Source organism: Anoplolepis gracilipes, chromosome 11 (assembly GCF_047496725.1).
Source record: "Anoplolepis gracilipes chromosome 11, ASM4749672v1, whole genome shotgun sequence".
Taxonomy (NCBI): Eukaryota; Metazoa; Arthropoda; class Insecta; order Hymenoptera; family Formicidae; genus Anoplolepis; species Anoplolepis gracilipes.
This window is the reverse complement of record NC_132980.1, coordinates 4,720,783-4,747,279: the sequence shown is the minus strand read 5'-3', so window position 1 is coordinate 4,747,279 and position 26,497 is coordinate 4,720,783. Positions and strand designations below refer to the sequence as shown.

General features: G+C 29.5%; 4 protein-coding genes across 5 annotated transcripts; 3 read left to right on the top strand and 1 right to left on the bottom strand.

Annotated features, from left to right (window-relative positions):
• The first annotated feature begins 1,099 nt into the window (after window positions 1-1,099).
• On the top strand, window positions 1,100-10,045 carry LOC140671095 (sorbitol dehydrogenase-like). The gene is made up of 5 exons (XM_072902155.1): window positions 1,100-1,120; window positions 7,461-7,715; window positions 8,637-8,874; window positions 9,018-9,196; window positions 9,499-10,045. Exons 1-5 carry the CDS (start codon window positions 1,115-1,117, stop codon window positions 9,700-9,702), a joined length of 882 nt encoding a protein of 293 aa, XP_072758256.1. The 5' UTR covers window positions 1,100-1,114; the 3' UTR covers window positions 9,703-10,045.
• A 270-nt stretch (window positions 10,046-10,315) lies between these two features.
• LOC140670844 (uncharacterized) lies at window positions 10,316-11,845 on the top strand. Its single transcript, XM_072901629.1, has one exon. The coding sequence runs from the start codon at window positions 10,316-10,318 to the stop codon at window positions 11,843-11,845; it is 1,530 nt and encodes a 509-aa protein (XP_072757730.1).
• A 3,650-nt stretch (window positions 11,846-15,495) lies between these two features.
• On the top strand, window positions 15,496-18,894 carry Lac (septate junction protein lachesin). 2 transcript variants are annotated; one of them, XM_072901695.1, is made up of 6 exons: window positions 15,497-15,827; window positions 16,048-16,289; window positions 16,379-16,635; window positions 16,711-17,114; window positions 18,478-18,592; window positions 18,757-18,894. In XM_072901695.1, the coding sequence occupies exons 1-6, from the start codon at window positions 15,782-15,784 to the stop codon at window positions 18,776-18,778; spliced, it is 1,086 nt and encodes a 361-aa protein (XP_072757796.1). In that variant the 5' UTR covers window positions 15,497-15,781; the 3' UTR covers window positions 18,779-18,894. The 2 variants fall into 2 exon arrangements, with proteins under 2 accessions (XP_072757797.1, XP_072757796.1); XM_072901696.1 differs by lacking the exon at window positions 18,478-18,592 and having other exon boundaries at window positions 15,496-15,827; window positions 18,757-18,875.
• On the bottom strand, window positions 18,756-26,085 carry LOC140670880 (sorbitol dehydrogenase). Its single transcript, XM_072901697.1, has 5 exons — window positions 25,903-26,085; window positions 22,440-22,697; window positions 21,337-21,574; window positions 21,014-21,192; window positions 18,756-20,696 (listed from the first exon to the last, which is right to left on the bottom strand). The coding sequence occupies exons 1-5, from the start codon at window positions 26,041-26,043 to the stop codon at window positions 20,493-20,495; spliced, it is 1,020 nt and encodes a 339-aa protein (XP_072757798.1). The 5' UTR covers window positions 26,044-26,085; the 3' UTR covers window positions 18,756-20,492.
• Window positions 26,086-26,497: the final 412 nt, after the last annotated feature.

Genomic DNA, 26,497 nt, shown 5'->3' with positions numbered 1-26,497 from the left:
AGAGCCTTACAGTATTTGGATCTTATTCCTCCTCTCTTTTTTATATACGTAGATGACATCATTTTAGCAACCCCTACGAAATTAGTGGACCATACGGCCTCAATTTTTAATTCATTACATCCGAGGTTACAATTTACGTTAGAATTAGAGAATAACAACAAATTAAATTTTTTAGACATCACCCTTATTATTAACAATGGGAATCATTACAAATTGGTACCATAAAAATACATTCTCTGGGAAATACCTTAACTTTTTTTCCCAGCATCCGTTTTGCCAAAAAAAGGGAACAATTATTGATCTAGTTGATAGGACATTCTTACTATCACATCCCATTTATCTCCAAAAGAATTTACATAACATTATTAATGCATTACTTGAAAATGGTTACTCAAAAAAACTAATCTTCAACATAATTAACCAACGGTTAAAATTTCTCCACATTAAATCCTTATCAAAAATTACGGACACCAAAAAACATATAGAAAATAGTAATGTTTTGTATTTTACGATACCATACCTACCAGGATTAACAGATCATTTCAATAACTATATTAAAGCTTCTAATATGATCGTTTCTTTTTATAGTATTAACAAACTCAATAAATTTATTAAAGCTCACAAAGATACCATCCCTAAATTCGACTGCACCAACGTCGTCTATAAAATCGAATGTAATGACTGTAATGCATCTTATGTGGGTCAAACAAGGAGAAGATTAAAGACCAGAATTTCTGAACATCGTAAACATGTTAATAAAACCACATCCGTTAAATCTGTTATCACAGACCACAGGCTTAATAATAATCATGACTTCAAATGAAACGATGTTATTATTCTTGACTCTGAATCATATTATAACAAGCGCCTAATTTCTGAAATGATACATATTAAAAAATAAGAGAACAGTTTGAATTTGCAAACTGACACAGAAAATCTGACATGTACAAAAATATTATTGACAAAATCTTAACCAATTGAATTTTATATATATATGAAGGATGAAACATAGGACGAGCATTACTGTTTGTGCTCTCGACACGATATCATACTAACATAAAAATAAGGAATTCGTTTGCCACCGACATTACGCTAGGATTCCGGCCGACTCACAATGTCTGTAAGCGGATTCTAATCTTTACAGTTTTATTAATATTAACGACTTTCAGAATTTACTTTTTAATTGACATATTCAACTGTTGTTTAATCATTTTTGTTATAACGTTCACACATTCATGATGCTTGAGACTTGAATTTAATAATAGTAGTAATTTATTCAGAATTATGATTGTGATTCTTAGATTTTTGCTTTCAGATATTATAATTTTTTAAAAATATGACAGCCATAAGAGACAGACTTGTCCTCCTAACAATCAAACTAGAGATAGCCAATTTACTGTTTTCGAAATGTTGTAAATTTTTATATATGCTTTACATCTCCGCCGGTTTGCGTTTATTTTGATTCTTTTTTTTAATGGATTATATTAAACTTTTAATCTAATTTTAATGTCCGCTTTCTTAACATAGCCATTTACAATTTTAAAGTAATTGTTGCGCTGAGGAAAACCTGAATAATCGGGTCGAAACGTCCGCCGTTATACATATTTATTTGTATTTTTTAGTCTTATTTGTATTTTTTCATATTATGTGTTTCTATTTATATTTACTTATGTTATAATGGTTATGTTACATTGTCATTATTTGTCGAAGTTAATGATTTGTATTACTTCGATAAGTTTAATAGGTATTATATTTGATTAAATTACAACCTATCATTAGAAAAATTAACGTCATTATTATCAACCTGTAATTAAGCTTCTTCAAGCCTTTTTGTTGTATTAGTTTTATAAATTTAAAGAGCAATCGATTATATATTATAATTATGTGTTTTAATGACCAATTGATTTGTCTCGTTATTTTGTGCATAAAAGTATTGGGATAAGATAATCGAAAAATGAATATTTTACGAGATATCTTGGATTTTATGTCAAAATATTGCAACTTTGAAGCCTTATTACTCGAAAAGTGTTTAATGAAAAAACATTTTATCATAGTGTTTTGGAAAACTCTCACGATAAGCTACGAATTTGCAAAAATATATAGTGTTCCATTTAAGAAATTCAAAATGACCTTCACGTGACCTTCATGTAACTCTTTAAGGTTAAACTAATGGCACCATCTTATGTCCCCCTAGAAATCGTACAACTTTTGTCTGAAACATTTTGTCGAATTTTCCATATTTTTCGAGATATTCGACTGGAGGAATTAAAATGGGACACCCTGTATATATGTATATATAAGTAACATACATGAATACAAATAAAATCTTGCCTAAATTATACACATTTATAATTTTACTTGTAATATGAATTACACATTATCACGAATACGGTACTAACATCAACATTGTTTTCTTTGTTCATGATATTTCACACACAAACCCCTTTTTATTAATACGATATAGCTGGATATAATTTTGCTATCAGATTTTTCCTATGTAGTATTAACAAATCCATATTGTCGATTTGCAACTACCGATAACTATCTATAAGATTAGGTAATGTTATGTTTTTCTATAACATCATTAATCTTCACTTTTTTCCGTCGTTTATCAGTAATGAGACCAAAAGATGTTTGCCATATCGATTACACGCGCTGTTACATAATATTACGTATCATCATAAATGTGTATTGGAATGCTATAATTTATATCTTGCTAACATTTTTTGGTTATTATTTATCTCTTTATTCATGAGTATGAAAGTTATTTTCTAATAATTATAATGCTAACAAATCAGCATAATACAATAGATGGATAAAAATCATTTTACATTTATTATCATACACGTTCTTCTGTTCTACTCTGCTACTTCTGTTTTAATCTGCTTTCAATTTTGTTTAACATAATTCCATTCCGGAGAAAATTTTATATTAAAAATTACTGTGGTATGTAGTAAATGTGGCCCATTAGGAATCATTCTAAAGTAAAGTGCTATATAAAATTACATCAATCTACGCAATTTTTACAGTTTTACATATCACTTTAACTTAGAGTGATCCCTAATGGTCCATAGTTACTACATACCATAATAATTTTTAATATAAAATTTTCTCCATGCAATAAAGTTAAAACTTCTATATACGATTTGTAAAAATTGATATTTAATTATACCATAATTTAAAAAGGTATATTAATTTACTAACGCTTCTTGTTAAACAAAGAGTATTGTTTTTTTAAGTACGGAACAAAAAAGGTAAAAATTTTTTAAATTATCAATAACAACTTTAATATGCATTATCTTTGTGAATTATTAAAAATTTTGTGTACTTTCTTTGTTTTGTAATTTAAAAACGAACACATTGCTTTGTTTCTTAAAATTATGTATTTTTGACATTTTGCAACACAGTAAAAAAAATTTACTTCAAAAAAATTAAATCAAGTTCCATAAACTACAACAGTTTGTCTACAAAATGCTTTTTTTTAAACTTTTCTACGATTTTTTTGACCGAGTTTACATAACTTTGAAACTAAACCTATATTTTTCAGAAATGTCATTGATACGCGAAAAATCATTGCAGACGAAAAATTAAAAAATCATTTTAAAGTTTTAAGTTTCAGCTTTAACATGCTATCGATAGTTTTTAAAATTTTTTAAAACTTTTTAGTATTTATACTAAAAAGATTAAACTTGTAACAAAATTAAATAATTAAAAGTTAAAAGTTATAAAGATAAGAAATTCATAGTTCAAGAAGTTACTAAAGTTCTGTAACTCTTAAAAATTAAACTATTTACGTGTATAGGTAGAAAGTCAATAATAAAATAATATAGTCATTAAAGGCAAACAATATATGAAAGTAGTAAAAAAGGAAGAGAAGGAAAAAAAAACTAGGATTTTTAAAGTATTTAAGGCCTTTTTATCCAGACTTACATTTGAGTACAAATTACATTTTGCTTTTAAACATTGTTATTTTTTGCTTATGCATAACTCACGACCTTTGCGTAACATTAAGCTGACACTGTACCTCGAACAGAATGCTTGTGTATATCTATATTTCTTGTGTACGTGTGCATGTGTGTATGTATATTTCTCGAGATAACATATACGTTTATGTCATAGAGTTATAAATATCAGATAGCAACTGACTCAGTTAGTGTACTCGATGCAGTTCAAAGATACACGAATATTATATTAATATGGAATATTTGAGCTTTAATCTGTCGACTAAGTCGCTTGCTTTAAAAAACCGAAATATTCTTCCTAAACCGATAGCAAATGAAGTACGAATCAAAGTCGCGTATTCCGGAATCTGTGGGACGGATCTTCACATTATGGAGATATAAAAGTTGTTAGAAATATACATAACTTTTTTTATTATCAAAATTGTAAAAAATATAAAAAATTTGTAATGTGGTTCCAAACATATTGTATCATTAACGCAGCAAAATTTCACATAAATGTAATATCATTATTATACATACATATATTACATTTTTTGTGTATAGAGAATATACAAATTAATAATATAAAAAAGAGAATATTTTACATTTTTGTACTTTATAAGACATAAGACTTTTTATTGTTTAAAAGTCAGTATTTGAGAATTTTATGTAAAAACATAAAGATAAGAATACGGCAAAGATTTTATTATTATTATTGCTTCTTTTGTGTATCATCCTACAAAGCATAAACTCTCCACAGGAATCCTGATTTTATCGAAATAATCCAAATTAAAAAATCATCCGTAGAATTACTTCCCAAACAACACGCCATGTCCAAGATATCCGGAAAACATCACGAAGATAGGATGTCCTTGAGATGTGTCCTCTGGATATCTTTTGAATGTGCGTGCTATTTTCGTTAATATTCAATATAGCATAAGATCTCCGTAGGACATCTTGATTTGATTGAAATAATTCAAACCATACATACTTTTTATCGTATTTTTGTCTGAAACATTTTTTCGAAAAACGTATTTCTTTACAAATAAATAGACATTTAAAATGGGATTGTAGGTTCAATGTTTTCCTCTGGATCAGCTTAAAAAAAAAGACATTTAAAAACATCCAGTGGATATTGCTGGGATTTAATGTTGTTATCCCAGGGACATTTCATTTTTTAATCTTTTATGAATATATCATGAAAGCGGACATTCAGACATCCTCAGTATATCCTACAGTTTTATACACATCTCCTTTGGATATCTAAAAATTTTTTAAATATGTACATCCGACGAATGTACTAATAAGGATCTTTTCCTATGTGGGATGATATGAGCAGTGTTGCGCTTAGATAATTTAAACTAATCTAGATAAATCTATAGATAAGATAAAATATATGCGTCTGTATCTGAGATAAGATAAAGATAATCTTAATTTAAATATATCTAGATAAAAGATAAATTAGTTGAGTGTTTTATCTAGATACTTTTAAGATAATATTCAAAATTACAATTTATATAAAAATAATACACTTCAGAAAACTATAAAAAATATAAGCATATATTTCAGTTTAATACATTAAAGGTTTAGAGTTAAATTATAAATTTAATTTTGTTTTCCTACAGTTTTATACACATATCTTCAGGATTGGGAAGTAATGCGTTATTTGTAACGTCGTTACCATTACAGTTATTTTTTTTGGTAACGGTAACTGTAACGGTAACGGCGTTATAAATTTTGTTTGTAACGAAAAAAGTAACTTTGTTATATACATTTTTCGATAACGAGTAACGAAATTAACAGTTATTTTTATCGTTACTTTCCAGACAGCACATGTCCTTAAAAGATGCTTAAAAGATAATTTAAAGACGTCTTATTGCCTTTTAAATATCTTTAAGATGATACAATTTCTAATTAAAGATGATCTTTTGGCCTTTCTATGTTGTCTGAGATTTTTTTCGAATATACTTGAATGTACTTGAATATGTTATACTTTTTTCGAATATAATTTTCAAATAAAGAAACATATATATTTTTCGTTTTATGCATATGCGCGCATTTTATATAATATATGTAACATATACGGGAACGTGGGGTAGAACGGCCAACATAAAAAAATATCCACTATAAGAAGAAATACAAGTTTATTATAAAATAATAGTTTAAATAGACGACATTATTGATTTAGTAAAAGCTTAGATTTTCGTGATATGCTTTTCATGCGGGATATAATGGACTACCTCCAAAACTTGTTTATTTCATTAACATTGATGTCTAAAACTTCTTAAAAGTTGTATATTATAATATGATATATAGAACATAAGAATATAGATTTGTATTTCTAATGATAACTATAAAATTAATAAATAAAAACAATTCTCTTGTTACAATAAATATTCTTCTCTTTAAAACATGGAAAAATATCCTTTAATGTAATAATTTTTGGTATTAATTTTAAAAGACAGTATCTATGTATACTCTCTTTCTTTCTCTAGTATAAAAATAAAAAATACAACATTTCATGGGCTAATATTTCATTAAGTCTCAAAACGTATTTATTTACTTTTGATCATATAAAAAATTAATTAATCAATATTTACATAGACACAGTATGAAATTAATAAGAAAAGATTATTTTAAAACATAAATGTATTTACGGTAATAAAAAATAGAATTTTATCATTGTTTACCTTATGTAAATATATCGAAGAATTACAACTCAGTCGCGGAGAGCACAGCAAGTGCATGAAATAATTTATAACAACTTTCAACTAAAAATATTGCGACCACTGATACAACACGCAGAAAGAGACACCTAATAGCAATAATTGCTACATATTTCATGACATGGTAGCATCTCTGTAAAAAGATATCGACTTTGCACGATTGTACCCCGCGATGCCGTTCTACCCCACGTTCCCCTACTATAGATACATGTACACATATGTGTGAAATGGAATTTAGAGATTGATAAAAGTATTGAAATGCTGTATCACGTAGAAACTACTGGAATCTCTTTCTAGTATCTTTCTACTTCGTAAAAAAAAAAAACATTTAAGTAGACAGATAATTAGTCATGCTTAGTAAAAAATTCGATATTATGAACATTATCGTATCGTGTTAGAATTTTAAAATAAAAAAATTGAAGAGACGTGAAGAAAGCGATTTTGATCATATTTACAAATCTATTGAAAGTAAACTAAAAATAAGAAAATTATTTTATTTACATTTATAGAATCTAAAAGTCTTTAAGAAAGTATTAAAAAAATTTTTATGTAAAGTTTGTATTGTATACAAAAAAAGTAACGGAAATCATAACGATTCGTTACTTTTTGAATAACAGTAACGAGTTACTTTTTAAAATAACTTTCCCAACTCTGCATATCTTTGGACATTTAAAAATTTTTTAATACATCCGACTGATGTACTTAGGATCTTTTGCTATGTGGGATGATACATGTCTGGTATGAGTGCGGATATACATACTTCAAAATATTAATGTGTAACACTTTCTTTCAGGGTTGCTTTCCGTGTAAAGAGAATGAGCCTTTAACACTTGGGCACGAGTTTGTAGGTACGATTGATGAGCTTGGATCGGAAGTGACTATATTTCAGGTCGGCCAACGGGTCGCCGTCGATCCTAACATCGGATGCAATAAATGTGATCACTGTCATAACGCGAATTATCATTTTTGTAATAATATCAGTATAAATGGGATAGGCACTTTCAAAGATGGAGGATGGGCCACACACGTGATTATCCCGGAAACTCAGGTATAGTAATATATACGAGGTGTCCCCCAAAATCTCAAATGTTTTATAATAATAGATTGTTTAGCTAATCCTTAAAATCGATTTTTATTTAATAAAAAATATCAAGAAAAAAGAATAGAATATCTACTTCCTGGTAAAACATGAAAAACATGGAATTTTCAAGGATTTCTTTTTTTGTAAAAATCGAAAAACTGTCATGGAATTTTATTGAGACTTGTAGAATATTTGAAAAAATTTTCTTGGATAATTTTATTCTCATACTGTAAGTATACAGTCTGGTAACCAAGTAAATTTAATACGGTTAAAATACATCATAAATATATATATCTTTCTCTGTTTATATGTTCAGTTTTAACCAAATATGCAGTAAATATTATTGTAATTTGTAGTTAAAAAAATGAAAACATGAAATGAAAAATGTTAGCTGATAAAAGAATTATTCAGTTTTTTCAGTACGTTTACAAATCCAGCATTTAAAAGTTAAGAAGCTCTATGCTTTTCTTTGTATGAGAAATATTAGAAAAAGCATGTCATATAAAAAATTTATTTCAGAAAATGTATTAAAAAATCTTTAAATTTTATCCTTACCTATAATTTTGAACAAAATACTTCAAAATCAGTAAATTATTTTTAAAATTTGAGTAAACATTCCCCCAGTAATCGAAAGAATAAGGAGTCAAAGAGTAAAAAATACAGTGGTTTGAATATAAATAATGACTTTTCTCTATTATACAATATGTTCGTTTTCTACTAAGACAAAATTGATTCCAAATTAATAAAAAAGTTGTCAATGTCTAAGATTTATCATGAAGATAATCAATTTCATTTTAGACATTTTGTATAACGTCTCACCACATGGTGATATATTACATATATATAATTCGCGTCTATTGTATGTATATCTGGATCTATTGTTTGTAGGTTTATTTGATCCCGGATGAAATTGAAATGTATCACGCGGTGCTAAGTGAACCGATGTCGTGTCTTGCTCACGGCTGGGATAAGCTTAATCCCGTAAATGTAGGAAACAAAGTTCTCGTAATAGCCGCCGGTATCATAGGTTTACTATGGTCCTGTCTACTTCATTTAGATGGTCTTAGAAAGACCGTCACTATCATTGAACCGCAACAGAAACGGAGAGAAATTGCCGCCCATCTTGGTAATATAAAACAATTTTGAAAAATATGTGGAAACATTATTTGAAAATATATTGAAGCATTATTTTATACAACATTTTGTGTATCAACGTGAGAAATTTTTGAAAGGGTTCTAATAGATATGTATTTTTGCGCGTACATACAGGTCTAGATTATCAAGTTAAAAATCCAAACGATTTAAAAGAAGAGTTTGATATAGTCGTGGACTGCAGCGGCTCTGCTCCAGCGATGGAAACGGCCATTTCCTTACTAGGTCGCGGTGGTCGTCTGTGTGTATTCGGTGTCGCTAATCCGAAAGCGAAGATGTCAATTGAACCATTTCAAGTAAATTTATCACATAGCTATAAGAACTATATTGAAAATTTCATAACATAGGGGCGTATATTCCCAATTAAAAAAATGAAATATTAAAGCATATAAAAAAGCCTTATACAAATGTCTTTATTTTATAACAAAGCTGCTAATTGCTCTACTAATTATAGAAATAAATACAGAAATATTTAGACATTCCTCAAATGCGTGTAATACGATTTTGGATTTACGTCACTATGTTTATGAAGCTTTCCATATATTCTTATTAAAAATTATTGTTAATTAATTATTTAATTATTCTATATTGTTTACAGATTTATAAGAAAGAGCTAACCATCATAGGCGCGTTTGTAAATCCTTTTTCTTTTCTTAAAGGATTAGCTTTGTTGCAATCATTATCTGAAAAATATCTCGATTACAATAAGTTAGGAATTAAGGTATATTCCTTGTCTCAATATGAAGAAGCTCTGGAAGCGTTGAAGAAGGGACAGATAAGTAAAGCCGTTTTCAAATTATGAAATGGGATTTTTATGTTGGAGTAGAAAAAAATAAGAGATAATATTTTTATAAGATTTTATAACTTATTTTTTGTATACAAATTTAACTGAATATTTAAATGCATTATATTTTGAATGATAAAATGCAATATTGTAGTATACACAAATGAGTATCTGTATATAAAACATAATTATTAGTATTATAGATATTATATATTTGATACTACATATAATGTGTTATAATGTATATATATATATATATGAATACTATATAGTTATTACAGATATTATGAGTATTGTGGCGTCAAGATTCAAATGCAAAATATTATATTAACAAATGTAAAATTGTATAAATTTATTAAGGGTATATAAAAATTTGATGAGATTCTCTTTTTTTTTTATTGAGATTTTATCTTCCTATTTTCCCTCACCAGGGATTATATATTATACGATACGCCTTGTTAAAAAAGATTTGGTTAACTTAGTTATAACTGTACAAAGCAAATCAAGAAATATGTGCTTGATAAAACACATTAAATGTTATTTATATATATGTATTGAACATACATAAATATAAATAAAATCTTGCCTAAACTGTACACATTTATAATTTTACTTGTAATATGAATTACTTATGGGTAGCGGGCAGATACTTCTCGCCCGTCCCAGGTTAGGTGAAGAGATCAGATTGAGAACAAATCTGCCACAGGGCTTGGCAACCCTGCCCACGCGATGCACTTGGTACTCCCCAGCTCCTATCGAGGAGTATTATGTCTTAATCCTGCTCCTATCCTACATCATAATTCCTTTCCCATTCCCAATCATGAAGGATGGCAACGAGAAACCACCTTCATTATATTCCCAAGAAAACATCATGGCTTTGTCCAATGCAAAATATTCCGGAGGTATAAATAGCCTCCTAATCGGATCTCCGGGGAAGGCGGCCTTGGACGACGCCATGCAAAAAGCAATAAATACACGTAACGGAACACGAATAGGCACCTGGAACACTCGGGGACTCTTCCAGACCGGAAAACTACATACTGTTGAGCAGGAGGCTAAGGCAGCAGGGCTGGATGTGCTGGGTATATTGGAGACACACCGGACAGGAAACGGTTACTTCAAAACCAAAGCAGGGAACACTGTATACTTCTCAGGCAACGATACAGAGAGTCGTAATGGAGTAGCCTTTATACTTACTGGGCCAACCGCCAAAGCAGTTCTGGGATATAGGACTGTAAATGACCACATAATAACGGTAAAGATCAGGGCACGTCCTATCAATATCAACGTCATACAGGTATATGCCCCAACTGCGAAATCGAGTGAAGAAACAGTGGAAGCCTTCTTCGATCAATTGAGCAGGACTATAAATGTACTCCCAAAACAGGAAATACTCATTATACTGGGGGATATGAATGCAAAAGTCGGCCAAACGACAACGATTAAAGATCATCTAAAACAGATAATCGGCCCATTCGGCTTAGGTATAAAGAACAAACGAGGAGATCGGATGCTCCAGTTTTGCCAAGAACAAAGTCTCACCATTGCCAACACGATATTTCAATTTCATAACAGACGCTTATACACTTGGAAATCACCAGGAAACAGATACAGAAACCAGATTGATTACATCATGGTCAGATCGCGATGTAAATCGTCCATCCGGAACTGCAGGACTTACCCGCGAGCTGACTGCGGCTCGGATCATCAGCTATTAGTAATGCAGTTTAAAATTCGCTTTAAAAAAATCAAGCACCTACAGAAAAAAGCGATCAACATTCCAGAACCCATGAGGGAAAAATTTAGAGAAGAAATACAAAACAAGCTGATGGATGGAAAAGCAAGGATCACGAGCAACAAAGACCCAAATAAAGAATGGGAGGCTTTAAAAGACATCATCAAGGAGGCTGCAGAACGACTACAACAGGACGACACCTTAACAATCCAACCAAACAAACATTGGATCACGCAGAGGACTCTCGATACAATAAAGGAACGAAAGAAAATAAAGAACAAGGGATTATTGACAGAAAAGGACAGTAACGTATACAGAAAATTGAGTAAAAAGATACAAAGGCAATGTGGACAAGACAAAAACAACCATATCAAAGAAGTATGCAGAGAAATAGAGGAATCATACCAGCGATATAGACCTATATAAAAGGTAAGAGAGCTAACACGAAAATTTAAACCAAAGACAATGATCATTGAAGACAAGGATAGGAAAATCTTACGGGAAGATCAGGAGGTTCTCAAACGGTGGAAACAATATTGCGAAGAGCTGTATAGCGAGGAAACAGACAAAACAAGCGAGCAATTAGAGGATGAACTGCAATATAAAAAAGAACCCAACATTCTTCTGTCTGAAATTACTGAAGCTATAAGACATCTGAAGCTTAATAAGTCTCTGGGAGTAGACGGAGTCACAGTCGAGCTCATAAAAGAACTGGGAGACGGAACTGAAATATTGCAAAATATATGCAATAAAATTTGGCACAGTGGATACTGGCCCAAAGATTGGACCAAATCTGCTTTCATCCCAATCCATAAAAAAGGTTCCACGAGGAAATGTCAGAATTATCGAACGATATCTTTGATATCGCACACAAGCAAGATCCTTCTAAGAATACTAGACCAAAGGCTGCGGAGATACTTGGACTGCCAAATCCCACCCAAACAGGCAGGTTTTGTCAAAGGAAGGGGAACCAGAGATCAAATATTTAATATCCAACAGTTAATTGAGAAAGCAAGAGAGTTTAATACACCTACGCTTCTATGCTTCATAGATTACAAGAAAACTTTTGACTGTGTGAGGTGGAGCAGTCTATGGACGGTGCTAAGGGAAATGGGGGTCCCACATCACCTCGTGACCCTCATCAGGAACCTGTATCAAGAAAACGAGGCTATTATCTCCCTTGACAAAAAAAGCTCAGGAGCGTTTAAAGTGCAGAAAGGAGTACGTCAAGGATGCATCCTATCCCCAAGGCTGTTTAACGTCTATGGAGAGTATATAATGAGAAAAGCCTTAGAGAACTTTGAAGGTGGCGTATCGATCAATGGAAAGAAGATAAACAACCTCAGATATGCAGACGATACTACCTTGGTAGCGAGAGACGAAGACGAAATGACGATTCTCCTCGAGCGAGTAACCAACGAGAGCCAAGCCTTGGGTCTCGAGATCAATCTCGACAAGATCAAGCTGATGGTCATAAACAGAAGCGACACCTTGCAGCTAAGAAACCTAACCAAGCAGAGTGGAAACCGTAGAAGAATTTATATATCTAGAATCTCTAATAACAAACAGAGGAAGATCCGAACCAGAGATTAGCAGGCGGATAACACTGGCAAGAACAGCTATGTCGAACCTGCTCAAAATATGGATAGACAAACATATATCAAGAAACACTAAGAAGACCCTAGTGAGTGCGCTGGTCTTCTCCATATTTTCATACGGCTCCGAATCCTGGACTATAAAGACGGCTGACAGACGCCAAATAGATGCTTTTGAAATGTGGTGCTGGAATGCTCCGCATTCTCTGCACTGATCATAGGACCAACGTCTCGATACTAAACGAGTTAGAAATTAAGGATCGATTATCCACTGTCTGTCGTCGGCGCATTTTGCAGTTCTTTGGGCATATTACCCGACGAGAAAATGACAATTTAGAGAGACTGATCGTCCAGGGGAAAGTCGAGGGCAAAAGACCACAGGGCAGACCCTCGGCTAGAGATGGATAGACCAAATCAAAGAGATCATGGGGAAATCGCTACAGATGAATGTAAGGGCAACGGAGAATAGACAACATTGGAGACAATCAACCAAACAGTATACATAGTCATGATGTCACGACTCTTCAGACATGAAGATATGACTGCGAAGAAAAAGAAGATGAATTACACTTTATCACGAACAAGGTACTAACATCAACATTATTTTCTTTTTTTATGATGTTTCACACACAAACGTTCTTTTATTAACAGGATAGCTGGATATAATTTTACTATTAGGTTTCACCTATATAATATTGACAGATCCGTATTGTCGACTTGTAACTGCCAATAACTATCTATAAGATATATAATAAGGTAATATTATATTCTTTATAACCTAACGACATTATTCCTTGCTTCTTCTGTCGTTTATCAGTAATGAGACCAAATATGTTTGTCTCTTTGAATGCATTTTTCTCAAAATGGCTTTTCTGAAATCGACGTTCAGCATAACTCCTACAATTTTTAACCGATTCACTTGAAACTTTTAGGAAATCTTCTTTTATATATGTATAACTTAAAGAAATATATACGGATTTTGCGATATATTAAAAATTTTTCTTGCAATTAACACTTTTGCACAAAATTTTTAAGAAGTAAAATGAAATTTTTTCCAAGTATTTACCAATTCTACAAAAATAAATGTTTTCAAATATTTTTAAAATATATGTATTTCTTCGATTTTTAGTAGCTAGATAATAAAAATGTTTTATTTTTTTAAATCCAATATTGTAGCCTGAGACTGAATACCGCGGAGAGCGTCGGTCAAAAACGGCTTCCAGTCTTGGCTTTAGCGCAATTTTATTTAAAATTTTTTTAAATATTTTTTTTTTACCTTAAAGAGTTATTTAATAAATGCCTCATTTTTAATTTTTGTATTTATTTTGTTACGTCTTTTAAAAAATTTCCAAAAATGATTTTGACCCGTTCAAGGTGGTAATAAAAAAATCACTTAATAAATAAATATTAATATTTTAATTAAAGAGTACTCTTTAAGGAGCTGCTTTGACTATTTTAACTAGTCTTTTTTTTAATTCGATCTTTGTAAAGATTATGACGTTGATATTGATTGATTGAATACCGATAAAAAATTTCTTATGTATAGTTATGCAGAATTAAATATAATTATATATAATTATATATAAAATGGACAAATTTCGTATATAAATTTGTATAATTAGATACGGCCATTTTTGTCTGATTATATATAAAAATTTTTTATCGGGTATAATCCTGTAAATCAGTTAATGAGAAGAATTAGGTTTATAAACACAAAGAGAGCGTGAATTCCTGCTATTTAATAAACTTATTGTATAACAATTAATTAATAAATTTCTTTTAAAGACATTTATTTACGCATCTTGCTTCCTATGTTTAGTTATTATTAGTCCGTTTTTATTTGTATATATTAATAATCAAATATATAAATATTTTACTTTGATTTAACTTGTTTTTTATACTATTTTTGAAATATTTGAAGTTTAAAAAAACCTTTATTGAATATTTTTAATGATATATATTATGTGTATAATATAATGAAAGAATATTATATATTTTAAAATAAGAAAAAAAGTAAAATTAAATGTAATTATATGAAAAATTATATAAGAAAAGTAAATGTGAATTATATAAAAAATTAATCAATTATTACAATTATTATATTATATTATATGTTTTGCAATATTTTATTTAATTATATATAAAATATTAAAGAGTTTTCTTGAAAGAACAAATTAAACATATTAAACACGTTGAGAAACTTTTTTTCACAATAATTAATAATCTTATTAGCTTTGAAATTCGATCATTCGAGCATTCGAATATTCAAATCAATCGCAAAAGCAATCGAATCATGTTAACAATTTATCGGGACCATTCGCAGAACGTTACACTAATCAATTTTAATTTTACAATTGCAAATACTAATTTTCAATTGATTTAACCGGAGTGATAATCGTGGCGAAATAAGAGATCTACGACGAAATGAGATTTTCATCTCACACTTGACTAGAGATGTAGGCATCGTACATCGTACGCCATATTTACAACGCTCGTCATCAGACAACAGTCACCTGTCCCGCCCGTGGACGCTTTGGACCATTTCGGATGTGTTACTCTTCCTTTTTGCCGATCACGTCGCATCGAATAGTTGATTTGTATCGCCGAATAAAATCATCTCGAATGAATAAAACTTGATTCGCGCTTCGTTAAATTGCAAGGAGGAATCCTATGTTCAGAAACAAACACAGCAACAATCGCGTCGCAGACAGAAGCTAAAGACGATCTTTTCGAAGAACTCTAGTATCGTATTGGGTGTGTCACCACGATGCGTGTTGTCGTTTTAGCTTTGACATGCGCATTCTTGCAAACAGGTAAACACTTTTGTATACGTAACTTGTATTGAGCGATATACAAGGTGTTTCATAAGCATGTTAAAAAAATTTTTTTTTTTTAACACCCTGTATATCACGCCTTTCATCCTGTACTCGAAATGGAAAAATTCTCCTTTTTCCCAGAATAATGATACAGTTCACGATAATGCAGCTTAAGTTGTCAATTCAGATGTGTGAATTGCAATTTGTCGCTTTTCAGTTGTGGCTCAACGTACTCCAACAATATCTTACATATCACAGGAACAAATTAAGGATATTGGAGAGACTGTGGAATTACATTGTTCCATTCAGTACGCGCAGGATTATCCTGTTTTGTGGATAAAAGTCAACAGAGACAGCGTGCACGAGCAAGTGGCACTTTCTACTGGCACCGCATTGATAATTCGGGATAGCAGATTTTCCATTAAACATGACACAGCATCTACCACTTATGTCTTGCAAGTAAGACTCAATTGAAATATTCTTGTCTCAATATATATTTATATATTCAAACATTAATGGCATTAAATTATATATACTTGATATTTCAGATTAAGGATATACAAGAAACAGATGCTGGATTCTATCAATGTAGAATACAAATATCTGTGAACAATCTTATAAATGCGGAAGTGGAATTGCAAGTTCGTAGACCACCGATAATTAGCGACAACTCGACTCAATCTCTAGTAGTTAGCGAGGGACAATCTATTATGTTGGAATGCTATGCCAGTGGCTATCCATCGCCAAGAATAACATGGCGCAGGGAGAATAATGCCATTTTGCCTACTGGAGGATCAATTTATCGGTATGGGATAATTAATGAAAATTATATTTTATTAATAACTTCACAAGCTATGTGTAAACTTTAAATATATTACAGCGGCAATACATTGAAAATATCTACTATACGAAAAGAGGATCGTGGAACGTACTACTGCGTTGCTGAAAATAGCGTTGGACGTGGTGCTAGACGTAATATCAATGTGGAGGTTGAATTCGCGCCGGTAATAACAGCTCCGAGGCCACGACTGGGACAAGCTTTGCAGTATGATATGGATTTGGAGTGTCACGTAGAGGCGTATCCTCCACCAGCTATTACCTGGGTCAAAGATGACGTACAATTGTCGAATAATCAGCATTACAGTATATCGCATTTCGCAACAGCAGACGAGTATACTGATACAACGATTCGAGTTATTACTATAGAAAAACGGCAATATGGAGAATACATATGTCGGGCGGCCAATAAATTGGGCAGTGCTGAAACAAAAGTTGAGCTTTTTGGTAAGAAAATCTAAAAAGAAAAAGCAATTTTCTAGATTTCTTTATATTGTACGTTACCTGTAGATAATTTATATATATATATTTATATATATATACACATATTTAATTGTTATATATATTATATATATAACAATATAATTAAATATATATATTTTATATACAGGATGGCCCATTTTAATCAATCCAGCTAAATATTTTGAAAACTGAGATGAGTAGAGAAAAATATTTCAGAGAAAAATTGTATGGTTTTAAGGGAGACATAAGAAGATGGCAATGATATGATCTTGGATAATCTTTTGAAGGTTACATGAAGGTCACATTCTTCTTAAATGGAACCTCATATTTTTTATTGTATATTCTTGTAGCTTACGTCGAGAGCTTTTCAAAACACTATAATAGTTTTTTTTTTTTTTTTTTAAGTACTTTTCGAGTTATGAAGCTTGAAAGTTACAATATTTTGACATAAAATACAAAATATCTTATAAAACATGCAGTTTTCGATAATCTATCTTAATATTTAAACACAGAATAATGAGATGAATCAATTGGTGCAGAGAGTTGGTGTAAAGAAAATGCATATTTGTCTTAAAGAAAAAAATATAAATTTGTAACAAGTAGCTACACATTTTTTTTGTCCCATTATTCTATGTAAGTGTTAAGATAACATTATCTAAAACTGAGTATTTTAAAAGATATTTTGTATTTTATCAAAATGTTGTAACTTTCAAGCCTCATAACTCGAAAAGAATAAACTTAATTAAAAAATACTTTATTATAGTGTTTTGGAAGGCTCTCAACATAAACTACACGAGTATACAATGAAAAATAGAAATCATCTTCCATTTAAGCAAAGTGAAGATGAGCTTTATGTCACCTTCAAAAGACTATCCAAGGTCATACCATTGCCTTTTTATGTCTCCCTTAAAACTATAGAACTTTTGTCTTAAACATTTTTCTTTATTGATCTTAGTTTTCAAAATATTCAACTGAATTGATTAAAATGGGCCACCTTGTGTGTGTGTGTGTGTGTGTACATATATATATATATATATATATATATATATATATATATATGTATTTAATTATATATATATATTTAATTATATTAGATCCAGAGTTGTCAATATATTGACTTGTGCATGAAAATGAAATCATTGTGGTCTCAAATTTAATATGTGCATTATGCATATATATATATATATGTATAAATGTGCATTTTATTTTATATACATATATATTTTTTTTTACTTTTAAAATTTGTCTTTTTTGTCGTCATTTTTATTAATTTTGTTTCTTAGCCATTTGCGATAGAGTTATTTTAGTAGACAGCATGTTAGATTTGTTCCGTTGTTTGTTTACGCAGAAACCATTATTCCTGTTTGCCCACCAGCTTGTGGTCAAGCTCATTATGGAACTGGCGTAATTCCAGTTGCTTCGAGCCATTTGATAGTTCTAGTTTTATTAATTACTATAATGAGGTAAGTCATTTTTCTATATTTTTTTTTGAAATAATGAAAGTTGGAAATAATTATTTTATTTTATTCTTAATTAATTTCTGGTTATATTAATTTATTAATTTATTATATTATATTAATTTATTATATTATATTTATATATGTTTGTATATATGTGTTATTTACAGAAATTTCCATGCCAAATATTAACTATCCAGGCCTTCAATGGGCAGCAGCAAACAGGTGCGATTTCTTAAAATGGCTCTATACAATCATTAGTATTATTGTTATCACAATAATGCTATAAGACCAAAACCTAAGCTATAAAAGGCCTCAGAATTAAAGTTTTACAAACTGACCAGGTCTATTTTATCACGCGATTATTTTTATAATTATTTATGAACGAAGCGATTTATATATATTATATCATCGATAAAAACAATGCAAACGTCATGAGATTGTGGCATTTCTATCGCTAGAGTGCAATTGTTAACAAAAATTTAATATATCATTATTTCCATATCTTAAAGACGCACTACAATTTTTTAGAAAATTTCCATTTTTAGAATCAATTTTTATGTATATACATATCGATATGTTGTATAATTTTTACTGAAATTTTCATATCAATCTATATTATATATACATTTTTTTAAATTTTTATGAGCTTATCTTTTTATATTTTTTTGTAATTATGCTGCTCAATTTTTACACATCGAAGTTTTAACTTTATTAGAATGATATTAAACAAAATCGAGATTAGATTAGTAGAATAGAAGAAGGTGTATGATACTAAATGTAAAATGATTTTTATCCATTTATTATGCTGATTTGCTACTTGTTAACATTTTAATTATTAGAAAATAACTTTCATACTTCATAAATACATCAATAATAGCCAAAAAAAATATTAGCAAGATATAAATTATAGCATTTCAATATACACTCATGATGAAACATAATATTATATAACGCCGCGTGCAGATGGTACGACAAACATCTTTTGGTCTCGTTACTGACGACAGAAAAAAGTGACGAATAATGACGTTATAAAGAAACATAATATTACCTTATTATCTTATAGATAGCTATCGGTAGTTACAAGTCGACAATACGGATTTGTTAATATTATATAGGGAAAACCTGATAGTAAAATTATGCAGCTATCTTGTTAATATAAAGGGGCGTTTGAGTGTGAAACATCATGAACAAAGAAAACAATGTTGATGTTAGTGCCTTGTTCGTGATAAAGTATAATTCATATTACAAATAAAATTATAAATGTGTATAGTTTAGGCAACATTTTATTTGTATTCATGTATGTTACTTATATATACATATATATAAGTAACATTTAATGTGTTTTATCAAGTACATATTTCTTGACTTATTCTGCACAGTTATAATTAAGTTAACCAAATCTTTTTTAACAAGGCGTATCATATAATATATAATATATAATCCCTGATAAGTGAAAATAGGAGGATAAAATCTCAATAAAAAAAAGAGAATCTCATCAAGTTTTTATATACCCTTAACAAATTTATACGATTTTACACTTGTTAATATCATATTTTGCATTTGAATCTTGACGCCATGATACTCGTAATATTTGTAATAACTATAGTATTTATATATATATATATATATATATATATATATATATATATAAATACTATAGTATATATATATATATATATGTATACATTGTAACACACTACATGTACTGTCAAATATATTATAGCTTTAATATTAATAATTATGTTTTATACAGATACTCATTTGTGTATACTATGATATTGCATTTTATCATTCAAAATATAATTAAATATTCAGCCCAATTTGTATACAAAAAATGAGTAATAAAACCTTCTAAAAATAATATCTTTTATTTTTATCCATTCCAACATATAAAGATCCCATTTTACAATTTGAAAACAGCCTTGCTTATCTCTCCCTCCTTCAACGCATCCAGAGCTTCTTTATATTGGGATAAAGAATATACCTTTATTCCTAATTTGTTGTAATCAAGATATTTCTCAGACATTGGCCGCAACAAAGCTAATCCTTTAAGAAAAGAATAAGGATTTATAATTACGCCGATGATGGTCAACTCTTTCTTATAAATCTGCAAAACATACAGAAAATTAAATACAGAATAATTAATTAAAAATAGAATCATTTTTAATAAGAATTTATGGATAGTTTCATAACATAGGGAGGTAAATCCAAAATCGTATTACACGCATTTGAAGAATCTCTAAATATTTCTGTATTTATTTCTATAATAAGTAGGGCAATTAGTAGCTTTGTTATAAAATAAAGACATATATGTATATAGAGCTTTTTTATATGCCTTAATATTTCATTTTTTTAAATTGGGAATATACGCCCCTATGTTATGAAACTCTCAATATAGTTCTTATAGCTATGTGATAAATTTACTTGAAACGGTTCAATTGACATCTTCGCTTTCGGATTGGCGACACCGAATACACACAGACGACCACCGCGACCCAGTAAGGAAATGGCCGCTTCCATCGCTGGAGCAGAGCCGCTACAGTCCACAGCTATATCAAACTCTTCTTTTAAATCGTTTGGATTTTTAACTTGATAATCTAGACCTGTATGTACACGCAAAAATACATCTCTATTAGAACTCTTTCAAAAATTTCTCACGTTGATACACAAAATGTTGTATAAAATAATGCTTCAATATATTTCCAAATAATGCTTCAACATATTTTTCAATATATTTTTATAATTACCAAGACGAGCGGCGAATTCCCTCCGTTTCTGTTGCGGTTCACTGATAGTGACGGTCTTTCTATGACCGCGTAAGTGAAGTAGACAGGACCATAGTAAACCTATGATACCAGCGCCTATTACGAGAACTTTGTTTCCTACATTTACGGGATTAAGCTTATCCCAGCCGTGAGCAAGACATGACATCGGTTCACTTAGCACCGCGTGATACATTTCAATTTCATCCGGGATCAAATAAACCTACAAACAATAGATCCAGATATACATACAATAGACGCGAATTATATATATGTAATATATCACCATGTGGTGAGACGTTATACAAAATGTCTAAAAAGAAATTGATTATCTTCGTGACAAATTTTCGACAATGATAAACTTTTCTACCAATTTGGATTCGATTTTTTCTTAGTGGAAAAAAATCACATTGTATAGTAGGGAAAAGTCATTATTTATACTCAAGCCACTGTATTTTTACTCTTTGACTTGCTATTCTTTATTACTTTATCCTTCCGATTACTCAGAATATCTATTCAAATCTTGTAAAAAAATTTACTAAAAATATCCTGCTCTTATTCCAGGTATTTTTGTTCAAAATTTTGGGTAAAGACAATACTTTAGTCTTTTTAATACAATAATTTCTAAAATAAATTTTTTTATTTTAAAACGCTATGCGTTTTCTAATATTTCTTACTCACACGAAAAAAGAAACACAGAGCTTCTTAAATTTCAAGTGATAGATTTGTAAATGTACTGAGAAATACTGAACAATTTTTTCGTTAGCTAAATATTTTTCACTTGTATAACATTTTCATTTTTTTTTAAACTACAAATTACAATCAAGAATATTTCCTACTTATTCGTTATTAAGATTGTACATATAAACAGAGATAAAGACATATATATGTACATATATTTATAATATATTTTAAACACATTAAATTTACTTTCCAAATGTTTCATGTTTTTTTTCAGAGTAGATATCCTTCGTTTTTTTCTCTTTAATATTTTTATTAAATGAAAATCGATTCAAAGATTGGTTAAACAATCTATTATTATAAAACATTTGGTTTTTTGTGTGAGATACACCTATATATCACTGTACTTGAGTTTCCGGAACAATCGCGTGTGTAGCCCATCCTCCATCTCTAAAAATGCCTATCGTATTATTTATACCGCCAATTTCACAGAAATGATAGTTTGCGTTGTGACAGTGATCGCATTTGTTGCATCCACTGTTAGGATCGACGGCGACCCGTTGGCCGACCTTAAATGTAGTCACTTCCGATCCAAGCTCATCGATCGTACCTACAAACTCGTGCCCAAGTGTTAAAGGCTCATTCTCTTTACACGGAAAGCAACCCTGAAAGAAAGTGTTACACATTAATATTTTGAAGTATGTATATCCGCACTCATACCAGACATGTATCATCCCACATAGCAAAAGATCCTAAGTACATCAGTCGGATGTATTTAAAAAATTTTTAAATGTCCAAAGATATGCAGAGTTGGGAAAGTTATTTTAAAAAGTAACTCGTTACTGTTATTCAAAAAGTAACGAATCGTTATGATTTCCGTTACTTTTTTTGTATACAATACAAACTTTACATAAAAATTTTTTTAATACTTTCTTAAAGACTTTTAGATTCTATAAATGTAAATAAAATAATTTTCTTATTTTTAGTTTACTTTCAATAGATTTGTAAATATGATCAAAATCGCTTTCTTCACGTCTCTTCAATTTTTTTATTTTAAAATTCTAACACGATACGATAATGTTCATAATATCGAATTTTTTACTAAGCATGACTAATTATCTGTCTACTTAAATGTTTTTTTTTTTTTACGAAGTAGAAAGATACTAGAAAGAGATTCCAGTAGTTTCTACGTGATACAGCATTTCAATACTTTTATCAATCTCTAAATTCCATTTCACACATATGTGTACATGTATTTATAGTAGGGGAACGTGGGGTAGAACGGCATCGCGGGGTACAATCGTGCAAAGTCGATATCTTTTTACAGAGATGCTACCATGTCATGAAATATGTAGCAATTATTGCTATTAGGTGTCTCTTTCTGCGTGTTGTATCAGTGGTCGCAATATTTTTAGTTGAAAGTTGTTATAAATTATTTCATGCACTTGCTGTGCTCTCCGCGACTGAGTTGTAATTCTTCGATATATTTACATAAGGTAAACAATGATAAAATTCTATTTTTTATTACCGTAAATACATTTATGTTTTAAAATAATCTTTTCTTATTAATTTAATACTGTGTCTATGTAAATATTGATTAATTATAATTTTTTATATGATCAAAAGTAAATAAATACGTTTTGAGGCTTAATGAAATATTAGCCCATGAAATGTTGTATTTTTTATTTTTATACTAGAGAAAGAAAGAGAGTATACATAGATACTGTCTTTTAAAATTAATACCAAAAATTATTACATTAAAGGATATTTTTCCATGTTTTAAAGAGAAGAATATTTATTGTAACAAGAGAATTGTTTTTATTTATTAATTTTATAGTTATCATTTAAAAATACAAATCTATATTCTTATGTTCTATATATCATATTATAATATACAACTTTTAAGAGGTTTTAGACATCAATGTTAATGAAATAAACAAGTTTTGGAGGTAGTCCATTATATCCCGCATGAAAAGCATATCACGAAAATCTAAGCTTTTACTAAATCAATAATGTCGTCTATTTAAACTATTATTTTATAATTAACTTGTATTTCTTCTTATAGAGGATATTTTTTTATGTTGGCCGTTCTACCCCACGTTCCCGTATATGTTACATGTATTATATAAAATGCGCGCATATGCATAAAACGAAAAATATATATGTTTCTTTATTTGAAAATTATATTCGAAAAAAGTATAACATATTCAAGTACATTCAAGTATATTCGAAAAAAATCTCAGACAACACAGAAAGGCCAAAAGATCATCTTTAATTAGAAATTGTATCATCTTAAAGATATTTAAAAGGCAATAAGACGTCTTTAAATTGTCTTTTAAGCATCTTTTAAGGACATGTGCTGTCTGGAAAGTAACGATAAAAATAACTGTTAATTTCGTTACTCGTTATCGAAAAATGTATATAACAAAGTTACTTTTTTCGTTACAAACAAAATTTATAACGCCGTTACCGTTACAGTTACCGTTACCAAAAAAAATAACTGTAATGGTAACGACGTTACAAATAACGCATTACTTCCCAATCCTGAAGATATGTGTATAAAACTGTAGGAAAACAAAATTAAATTTATAATTTAACTCTAAACCTTTAATGTATTAAACTGAAATATATGCTTATATTTTTTATAGTTTTCTGAAGTGTATTATTTTTATATAAATTGTAATTTTGAATATTATCTTAAAAGTATCTAGATAAAATACTCAACTAATTTATCTTTTATCTAGATATATTTAAATTAAGATTATCTTTATCTTATCTCAGATACAGACGCATATATTTTATCTTATCTATATCTAGAATAGTTTAAATTATCTAAGCGCAACACTGCTCATATCATCCCACATAGCAAAAGATCCTTATTAGTACATCCGTTGGATATACATATTTAAAAAATTTTTAGATATCCAAAGGAGATGTGTATAAAATTGTAGGATATACTGAGAATGTCTGAATATCCGCTTTCATATCCATAAAAAATAAAAAAATAGATATCTCTGGAATAACAACATTAAATCCCAGCAATATCCACTGGATGTTTTTAAATGTTTTTTTCCTTAAACTTATCCAGAGGAAAAGATTGGACTTATAAACTTATTTTAAATGTCTATTTATCTGAAAAAAATATGTTTTTCGACAAAATGTTTCAGACAAAAATACGATAAAAACTATGTATTGTTTGAATTATTTCAGTCAAATCAAGATGCCCTACGGAGATTTTACGTTATACTGAATATTCTAAACTATTACAAAAAAAACATAATTGTAAGACAGCACGCACAGCCAAAGACATTCAGAAGGCATATACCAAGGACATTCTATTGTCCCAAAGATGTCTTCAGGATGTCCTCCGGATATCTTGGACTGCATGGTGTGTTGTCTGGAAAGTAATCCTACGGATGATTTTTTAATTTGGATCATTTCGATAAAATCAAAATATCCTGTGGAGATTTTATGCTTCGTAAGATGATACACCAAAGAAGCAATAATAATAAAATCTTTACCGTACTCTTTATCATTTTCTTATCTTTATGTTTGCATAAAACTCACAAATATTGACTTTTAAATGATAAAAGTCTTATTATATCTTATAAAGTACAGTAATGCAACATACTCTCTCTTTTATGTTAATAATGTGTATATTCTCTATGCACAAAATAGAAATATAATATATATATATATATATATATATATATATATATATATATATATATATATATAATAATGTTACATTTATGTGAAATTTTACTGCGTCAATGATACAATATATCTTTAAAATCACAATACAAATTTTTTACATTTTACAATTGTGATAATAAAATAAATTATGTATATTTATAACAACTTTCATACTTCCATAATGTGAAGATCCGTCCCACAGATTCCGGAATACGCGACTTTGATTCGTACTTCATTTGCTGCTGGTTTAGGAAGAATATCTCGCTTTTTTAAAGTAAGCGACTTAGTCGACAGATCAAAGCTCAAATATTCCATCGTGTATCTCTGCTTGAACTGTATCGAGAACACTAACAGATTTGGTTGCTATCATCCGATATTTATAAGTTTACGACATAAGCAATTTTGTTATCTTGAATGGTTAAGTAAGAAATATGTACACATTCCGTAAGAAGTATAGATTGTCAGCTTGACGTCACGCAAAGATCATGGCTTGTATATAAGCAGAAAACGTACAAATAACAATGTTCAAGAGCAAAATATAATTTGTACTGTTGTGTATTACGAAATATTTGGCGTAAAATTTTATAACGGTATGTTAGCCAAAAATTCAATAGTTTACGAGATATTTCATAATTTAACTTGACATAATTTTACATGAAGTATGGTAAAGTATTTATTTTTCAATAAATTAATAATAAGGCTCCAAATAGAACATTAAAGATAGTAAGTGTACGATAACAAAGCGTAAACGAGCCGAATATCTATAATT

What these genes read in the sequence shown, in the direction of transcription:
- LOC140671095 (XM_072902155.1), top strand. An exon ending in TGATTATCCCGGAAACTCAG is followed by an intron (nt 7,716 to 8,636) that starts GTATAGTAATAT and finishes TATTGTTTGTAG; the next exon opens with GTTTATTTGATCCCGGATGA. An exon ending in AGAAATTGCCGCCCATCTTG is followed by an intron (nt 8,875 to 9,017) that starts GTAATATAAAAC and finishes GCGTACATACAG; the next exon opens with GTCTAGATTATCAAGTTAAA.
- LOC140670844 (XM_072901629.1), top strand. Translation starts at nt 10,316, where the DNA reads ATGGGTAGCGGGCAGATACTTCTCGCCCGTCCCAGGTTAGGTGAAGAG.
- Lac (XM_072901695.1), top strand. Translation starts at nt 15,782, where the DNA reads ATGCGTGTTGTCGTTTTAGCTTTGACATGCGCATTCTTGCAAACAG. An exon ending in CTACCACTTATGTCTTGCAA is followed by an intron (nt 16,290 to 16,378) that starts GTAAGACTCAAT and finishes TTGATATTTCAG; the next exon opens with ATTAAGGATATACAAGAAAC. An exon ending in TTATTAATTACTATAATGAG is followed by an intron (nt 18,593 to 18,756) that starts GTAAGTCATTTT and finishes TGTTATTTACAG; the next exon opens with AAATTTCCATGCCAAATATT.
- LOC140670880 (XM_072901697.1), bottom strand. Translation starts at nt 26,043, where the DNA reads ATGGAATATTTGAGCTTTGATCTGTCGACTAAGTCGCTTACTTTAAAA. An exon ending in CGGATCTTCACATTATGGAA is followed by an intron (nt 22,698 to 25,902) that starts GTATGAAAGTTG and finishes ACTTTCTTTCAG; the next exon opens with GGTTGCTTTCCGTGTAAAGA. An exon ending in CGATTGTTCCGGAAACTCAA is followed by an intron (nt 21,575 to 22,439) that starts GTACAGTGATAT and finishes TATTGTTTGTAG; the next exon opens with GTTTATTTGATCCCGGATGA.